The sequence below is a fragment of the Protomyctophum parallelum genome (assembly GCF_964188405.1).
Source record: "Protomyctophum parallelum genome assembly, chromosome: 17".
Taxonomy (NCBI): Eukaryota; Metazoa; Chordata; class Actinopteri; order Myctophiformes; family Myctophidae; genus Protomyctophum; species Protomyctophum parallelum.
Genome location: NC_139719.1, coordinates 47,118,313 through 47,126,561, shown reverse-complemented (window position 1 = coordinate 47,126,561; position 8,249 = coordinate 47,118,313). Strand labels below are relative to the sequence as shown.

The following is an 8,249-nucleotide window of genomic DNA, read 5'->3' as shown; positions in this document are numbered from 1 at the left end:
TTATTTTTGGACCACAACGCTTATAGTAGACGATATTAAGATCACCCCATGTTATTCTCCATAGAGAAATTACTTCCGCGAACCAGGGGAATCGAAGGGATGAGCGAGTTACGTCAGGACTTTAGAACCAGGGGAATGGAAGGGATGAGCGAGTTACGTCAGGACTTTAGAACCAGGGGAATGGTCGGGATGAGCGAGTTACGTCAGGACTTCGGTGCTCTATTCCGACCCCTCTCTTCCTGCCATCATGTAGGCTAGTAGGATGCTTGGCTACTTTACGGCGGTCACCTCACCACCGGAGCGGTGGTCACCTCACCACCGGAGCGGTGGTCACCTCACCACCGGAGCGGTGGTCACCTCACCACCGGAGCGGTGGTGAGGCCACCACCGGAGCGGTGGTGGCCTCACCACCGGAGCGGTGGTCACCTCACCACCGGAGCGGTGGTCACCTCACCACCGGAGCGGTGGTCACCTCACCACCGGAGCGGTGGTGGCCTCACCACCGGAGCGGTGGTCACCTCACCACCGGAGCGGTGGTGGCCTCACCACCGGAGCGGTGGTCACCTCACCACCGGAGCGGTGGTCACCTCTCCACCGGAGCGGTGGTGGCCTCACCACCGGAGCGGTGGTCACCTCACCACCGGAGCGGTGGTCACCTCTCCACCGGAGCGGTGGTCACCTCACCACCGGAGCGGTGGTGGCCTCACCACCGGAGCGGTGGTCACCTCACCACCGGAGCGGTGGTCACCTCACCACCGGAGCGGTGGTCACCTCACCACCGGAGCGGTGGTCACCTCACATGAGCTGTGGACGATGGAATGACCACCCGTTGCGCGTGTGTGTGCATGTGTGTGTGTGTGTGTGCGCGTGCGTGGCATACAGGACATCAAGCGGGAGTTGGAGTCGGAGAGAGGAGGATATTTCTCTAGAGTTTACAAGAATACCAACTGCTGGCTGGTACCGGGGACGTACCAGCTCCTGAGTGAGCCAGGAGGGGAGATTCACCCTAAGGTGAGTTTGTCTTGATGCTCATTCAGCTCATCATTATGCACGGGAGTTGTTTTATTGGTGCAGTTTGGCATAATACATGTGAACACATTAATGCATGTACATTAAGCATCATGTTATCCTTTAGCTGTTGGTGCCGCGATACGAGCTTGTAAATCTGCTATTTTCGAAAAATCCGAAAATATTTTCAGATGGTGGTCGGCGGCTTGTTACATATCATTTTTGGGGTCCTTGACATGAAATATTGAGAACCACTGACACATAGAAACATGAGGTTTTAACCCTGTGAGAACCACTGACATAGAAACATGAGGTTTAACCCTGTGAGAACCACTGACATAGAAACATGAGGTTTAACCCTGTGAGAACCACTGACACAGAAACATGAGGTTTAACCCTGTGAGATCCACTGACACAGAAACATGAGGTTTAACCCTGTGAGAACCACTGACATAGAAACATGAAGTTTAACCCTGTGAGAACCACTGACATAGAAACATGAGGTTTTAACCCTGTGAGAACCACTGACATAGAAACATGAGGTTTTAACCCTGTGAGAACCACTGACATAGAAACATGAGGTTTAACCCTGTAAGAACCACTGACATAGAAACATGAGGTTTAACCCTGTAAGAACCACTGACATAGAAACATGAGGTTTTAACCCTGTGAGAACCACTGACATAGAAACATGAGGTTTAACCCTGTGAGAACCACTGACACAGAAACATGAGGTTTAACCCTGTGAGAACCACTGACATAGAAACATGAAGTTTAACCCTGTGAGAACCACTGACATAGAAACATGAGGTTTTAACCCTGTGAGAACCACTGACATAGAAACATGAGGTTTTAACCCTGTGAGAACCACTGACATAGAAACATGAGGTTTAACCCTGTAAGAACCACTGACATAGAAACATGAGGTTTTAACCCTGTGAGAACCACTGACATAGAAACATGAGGTTTTAACCCTGTGAGAACCACTGACATAGAAACATGAGGTGTTAAACCCTGTGAGAACCACTGACATTGAAACATGAGGTTTAACCATGTGAGAACCACTGACATAGAAACATGAGGTTTAACCATGTGAGAACCACTGACATAGAAACATGAGTTTTAACCCTGTGAGATCCACTGACACAGAAACATGAGGTTTAACCCTCTGAGAACCACTGATATAGAAACATGAGGTTTAACCCTGTGAGAACCACTGACATAGAAACATGAGGTTTTAACCCTGTGAGAACCACTGATATAGAAACATGAGTTTTAACCCTGTGAGAACCACTGACATAGAAACATGAGGTTTTAACCCTGTGAGAACCACTGATATAGAAACATGAGGTTTAACCCTGTGAGAACCACTGACATAGAAACATGAGGTTTAACCCTGTGAGAACCACTGACATAGAAACATGAGGTTTAACCCTGTGAGAACCACTGATATAGAAACATAGGGTTTAACCCTGTGAGAACCACTGACATAGAAACATGAGGTTTAACCCTGTGAGAACCACTGATATAGAAACATGAGGTTTAACCCTGTGAGAACCACTGACATAGAAACATGAGGTTTAACCCTGTGAGAACCACTGACATAGAAACATGAGGTTTAACCCTGTGAGAACCACTGATATAGAAACATAGGGTTTAACCCTGTGAGAACCACTGACATAGAAACATGAGGTTTAACCCTGTGAGAACCACTGATATAGAAACATGAGGTTTAACCCTGTGAGAACCACTGACATAGAAACATGAGGTTTTAACCCTGTGAGAACCACTGATATAGAAACATGAGGTTTAACCCTGTGAGAACCACTGACATAGAAACATGAGGTTTTAACCCTGTGAATGTATGATCATGGTGTCCGTGCAGAACCTGCCCTTCACGCTGAAAGCGTCGGTGTTCAAAGGCTACTTTGAGGCCTGCTTCACGCAGCCTCTTCCCTTCAAACTCCACGTCACTGAGAGAGGCGCCGACGACATGAGCTGGTCCGCCAACATTCAGCAAGGTAAAGGATGTTTTATTTTTTATGATGATATTGAATCTTGTTGTCATTGTTCACATCATCCATCGTCCATGAAGCGCCTGAATGGAAACAAGACCGCAAGGGCTTTCCCCCCCCTTTTTATTATTTTTGCTATTCCTTTTGGGTATTTTTGAGTGTTAATGTACCCCCCCCCCCCCCCTCTGTTGGAGTCCCCCCCCCCCCCCCCCCCACACACACAAAAAAAGACAGAAGTGGAATGGAATATTTCTATTCCCCTATATATATATTTCTATAGATCCTGGTAGTTCCGCTGACCGTCTACTTCAGGGGGTGCCAACACCTTTTTGTCTTGAGAGCTACTTTCACAATGTCCAGCTCAACAAGATCTACTCACCCAAAAAAGTATTATCCCAATGCTGAAAACGGCAGCACTGCATGGCGTTAAATACTATAAGTATTATCCCAATGCTGAAAACAGCAGCACTGCATGGCGTTACATACTATAAGTATTATCCCATTGCTGAAAACAGCAGCACTGCATGGCGTTACATACTATAAGACTTTGTGATCTACGGGTAGATCTACCTTCTGGGCACCCCTGGTCTACTTGAATATCACTGTCAGTGTTTATGGAATGATGTCATCATCAGTGTTTGTGTCTGAATGATGTCATTGTCAGTGTTTATGGAATGATGTCATTGTCAGTGTTTGTGTCTGAATGATGTCACCCATCTTTTGTTCTGCTGTCAGGTGACCTGGAGAACAAGCCAACCTTTGGTCAAAGACTGCTTGATTGGATTCTGTGGAGAAAAAGCAATGCATGTAAGCACAGGATTCATTACGGTTACTTTGATACGTGTGATATCAGAAGAACGAACAGTGTATTGTAACTGTATTGTTGTCTGTAGGCCAGACTACAGTGTAATGTAACTGTATTGTTGTCTGTAGGTCAGAATACAGTGTAATGTAACTGTATTGTTGTCTGTAGGCCAGACTACAGTGTAATGTAACTGTATTGTTGTCTGTAGGTCAGACTACAGTGTAATGTAACTGTATTGTTGTCTGTAGGTCAGACTACAGTGTAATGTAACTGTATTGTTGTCTGACTACAGTGTCTCTTCAAGAACATCCTCATCCTCAGTCAGAACCAATCGCAGAGGCTGACTCACGTCATGTTCAGGTAAATATGAGTGTCGACATTCCAGAAGTAACCGAGCTGAATGAAGATGATAATAATAATAATATTAATAATAATAGAAGATCATGTTGATTGGACTTTTAGACTCAAGATGTGACAGATACTGTACATCGAAACATCCAATCAATTTCACATCAAACTTTACTGTGAATTAAAAGGGCTTAAAGTTTAAAGGACCACTTCACCACTTTTCAACCTATCTTCATATAATAGGTCCTCACTAATAATCATGAAAAAATGGCGCAATGTTTTCCTACTCGGTCTGTGTCACATAGGAGGGCTAGTGGGCAGTTCAGAAACCGTATTCCAGTGACATCATCGATGGGGAATCCAAGCTAATAGAAACTGCAGGCTTACTAGTCCTGAAAAGTTGCTCGTTCTCACGATAATGAACATCTAAACATAACACATAACAGTGTCCAGTGAAACATCAGTAATGTGTTCATGTATCTCTGCCTCCATACAGAGTGAAGTGTCCAGTGAAACAGCAGTAATGTGTTCATGTATCTCTGCCTCCATACAGAGTGAAGTGTCCAGTGAAACAGCAGTAATGTGTTCATGTATCTCTGCCTCCATACAGAGTGAAGTGTCCAGTGAAACATCAGTAATGTGTTCATGTATCTCTGCCTCCATACAGAGTGAAGTGTCCAGTGAAACATCATTAATGTGTTCATGTATCTCTGCCTCCATACAGAGTGAAGTGTCCAGTGAAACATCAGTAATGTGTTCATGTATCTCTGCCTCCATACAGAGTGAAGTGTCCAGTGAAACAGCAGCAAAGCCGAGCCCCTCTGCTGGATTCACTAATGAAGTTGCAATGCCGGTTGCAGGTTAGTCTCCTTTTTTATAATGTCATTCAAACTATTATTACAGCATTTGTGTTTAGCATACTCAATGTACTGAATTAAGTTGTCAACTGAAGACATTGAATTTAGTCATATTTTCAGATTGTTCCCTGATGTAATGTAGTGAATCAGTTCATTGAACGTTGTGTCTAGTGTGTGATGTAATGTAGTGAATCAGTTTATTGAACGTTGTGTCTAGTGTGTAGTGTGTAGTGTGTTTAGTGTGTGATGCAGCTTGTGGCTTTAGAAGCTGCTGGTTTTCTTCACATGGTGAACATGAAAGTCATTTCTGTTACTGTATATCTTATCAACTGATTGTACTTTTCTCTCTCAGGTGCATCAGCTGTGAAAGAACCTCCGGTTAGCCAGACAACAGGTAGGACCTTCTGACCTTTATGTTTGACCTTCTGACCTTTATGTTTGACCTTCTGACCTTTATGTTTGACCTTCTGACCTTTATGTTTGACCTTCTGACCTTTATGTTTGACTCTGAAATAAACTAAATGTAAAGTCTTAGAAAGACAAAAACGTGGCCACACACACTCATAGCAAAAGTGCCGATTAATATAGGATAATATAGGATAGGACGCAGAGAATATAAGACCAATGTTTCTTCAGGGTATGATAGTTGCTACAAAGACTGGTGTGCATTTAGCATCCTCCTGCACAGCGTTTAGCATCCTCTTGCACAGCGTTTAGCATCGTTTAGCATCGGTTAGCATCGTTTAGCATCCTCCTGCACAGCGTTTAGCATCGTTTAGCATCGGTTAGCATCGTTTAGCATCCTCCTGCACAGCGTTTAGCATCGTTTAGCATCGGTTAGCATCGTTTAGCATCCTCCTGCACAGCGTTTAGCATCGTTTAGCATCGGTTAGCATCGTTTAGCATCGGTTAGCATCGTTTAGCATCCTCCTGTACAGCGTTTAGCATCGGTTAGCATCGTTTAGCATCGGTTAGCATCGTTTAGCATCCTCCTGCACAGCGTTTAGCATCGTTTAGCATCGGTTAGCATCGTTTAGCATCCTCCTGCACATCGTTTAGCATCGGTTAGCATCGTTTAGCATCCTTCTGCACAGTGTTTAGCATCGTTTAGCATCGTTTAGCATCGGTTAGCATCGGTTAGCATCGTTTAGCATCCTCCTGCACAGCGTTTAGCATCGTTTAGCATCGTTTAGCATCGGTTAGCATCGTTTAGCATCGGTTAGCATCCTCCTGCACAGCGTTTAGCATCGTTTAGCATCGGTTAGCATCGTTTAGCATCCTTCTGCACATCGTTTAGCATCGGTTAGCATCGTTTAGCATCCTTCTGCACAGCGTTTAGCATCGGTTAGCATCGTTTAGCATCGTTTAGCATCGTTTAGCATCCTCCTGCACAGCGTTTAGCATCGTTTAGCATCGGTTAGCATCGTTTAGCATCCTCCTGCACAGCGTTTAGCATCGTTTAGCATCGTTTAGCATCGGTTAGCATCGTTTAGCATCGTTTAGCATCGTTTAGCATCGTTTAGCATCCTCCTGCACAGCGTTTGACTGAAATAAAACCTAAAACTACAGAACAATCAAATGGACAATGAGATAATTAACGTTTGATGCATTAGTTCTCTCAACCATCGGTGCCTGGAAGTGCTTTGTATTTCTGAGGATAGAAGACACACATCACAGAGTAATAGTGTGACTTATTTGTATGTTGACAGAGATGAAAATGAACTTCGTGAAGCAGAACTGGAGTGCCCTGATCCAGCGCGTCACAGAGGTCCCGAGCATCGTGGACGACCTCTTTGGAAACCGCATCCTGGGAAATGAGGCATGCAACAACATCAGGGCAGCCAAGACCAGTCAAGAACAAATGAGAATTTTGCTTGAGATTATAAGCAAAAAAGGAAGAAAAGCAACGTCGGCATTTTACGACGCCCTGCAAAAGCACGAACTGTGTCTCCTTGAAGATCTGGGTAAGAACTAACTACTTCACATCCTCTTTCAGTTCAGTCTTTCTGAGTGCTGTGTGACGGACATGCTTTAAGAACTAACTACTTCACATCCTCTTTCTGTTCAGTCTTTCTGAGTGCTGTGTGACGGACATGCTTTAAGAACTAACTACTTCACATCCTCTTTCTGTTCAGTCTTTCTGAGTGCTGTGTGACCGACATGCTTTAAGAACTAACTACTTCACATCCTCTTTCTGTTCAGTCTTTCTGAGTGCTGTGTGACGGACATGCTTTAAGAACTAACTACTTCACATCCTCTTTCTGTTCAGTCTTTCTGAGTGCTGTGTGACCGACATGCTTTAAGAACTAACTACTTCACATCCTCTTTCTGTTCAGTCTTTCTGAGTGCTGTGTGACGGACATGCTTTTAAGTTTCTGTTTGTTTTTCAAATTCCAGAAGAAGACCAGGGCAGATAATCCTTCCTGAAGACGACCAGGGCAGATAATCCTTCCAGAAGACGACCAGGGCAGATAATCCTTCCAGAAGACGACCAGGGCAGATAATCCTTCCTGAAGACGACCAGGGCAGATAATCCTGCTGCTTCATCTCCCAGAGAGAGGCTGATAGTGAACTGAACTGAACTGATAGTGAACTGAACTGATAGTGAACTGAACTAATAGTGAACTGAACTGATAGTGAACTGAACTGATAGTGAACTGAACTGATAGTGAACTGAACTAATAGTGAACTGAACTGATAGTGAACTGAACTGATAGTGAACTGAACTGATAGTGAACTGAACTGAACTGATAGTGAACTGAACTGATAGGCCCTTTCTGAAACCAGTCCCTTGACTTGAAGTGCTCTCGGGAGGTTCCCTCGTCAGGATGTGCCCCTCCAGCTGAATCAAGTTCCCTTGATTAGGGTCCTGGGTATAAAAAACTGTTTGGAAATACACTCGCCATCCTTGTGCAGAAACAGGAAACAGACACCATTCGTTGCCATGGTTACCATCATGCAATTGTGTTACCTGTTATTTTGTTTGTACAGTTATATTGCATTGCATCGTGTATGTTTGTGTGACATGTGGATTTCATTAATATGGAAAAAGGAAATACAGCGTGACTGTCAAAAATGACATGTCATATACATCCACGGTGTTTATAAATCATTGTGTTAAAAGTTGTTTTGTTTGTGTGGTTTCATTTATAGTTTTTCACGGTGGGGTAAATAAAGAGCCCTTGTGAACATCAGTTGGAGCGTTGTCTATTCTGC

General features: G+C 44.2%; 2 protein-coding genes across 2 annotated transcripts in view; both read left to right on the top strand.

The window, feature by feature from the left end:
- LOC310874818 (uncharacterized protein) overlaps window positions 1-4,700 on the top strand; it is a gene marked incomplete at its 3' end in the record, with an annotated part of 14,263 nt that extends 9,563 nt beyond the window's left edge. The window contains exons 9-13 of the mRNA XM_083787685.1: window positions 883-1,011; window positions 2,894-3,029; window positions 3,759-3,826; window positions 4,121-4,188; window positions 4,673-4,700. Of these exons, the coding sequence (XP_083643811.1) occupies window positions 883-1,011; window positions 2,894-3,029; window positions 3,759-3,826; window positions 4,121-4,188; window positions 4,673-4,700 (429 nt within the window). The remainder of the gene's footprint in view (window positions 1-882; window positions 1,012-2,893; window positions 3,030-3,758; window positions 3,827-4,120; window positions 4,189-4,672) is intronic.
- On the top strand, window positions 4,114-7,553 carry LOC310874020 (apoptosis-associated speck-like protein containing a CARD). The gene is made up of 5 exons (XM_083786681.1): window positions 4,114-4,188; window positions 4,958-5,036; window positions 5,386-5,427; window positions 6,743-6,997; window positions 7,431-7,553. The coding sequence occupies exons 2-5, from the start codon at window positions 5,024-5,026 to the stop codon at window positions 7,448-7,450; spliced, it is 330 nt and encodes a 109-aa protein (XP_083642807.1). The 5' UTR covers window positions 4,114-4,188; window positions 4,958-5,023; the 3' UTR covers window positions 7,451-7,553.
- Window positions 7,554-8,249: the final 696 nt, after the last annotated feature.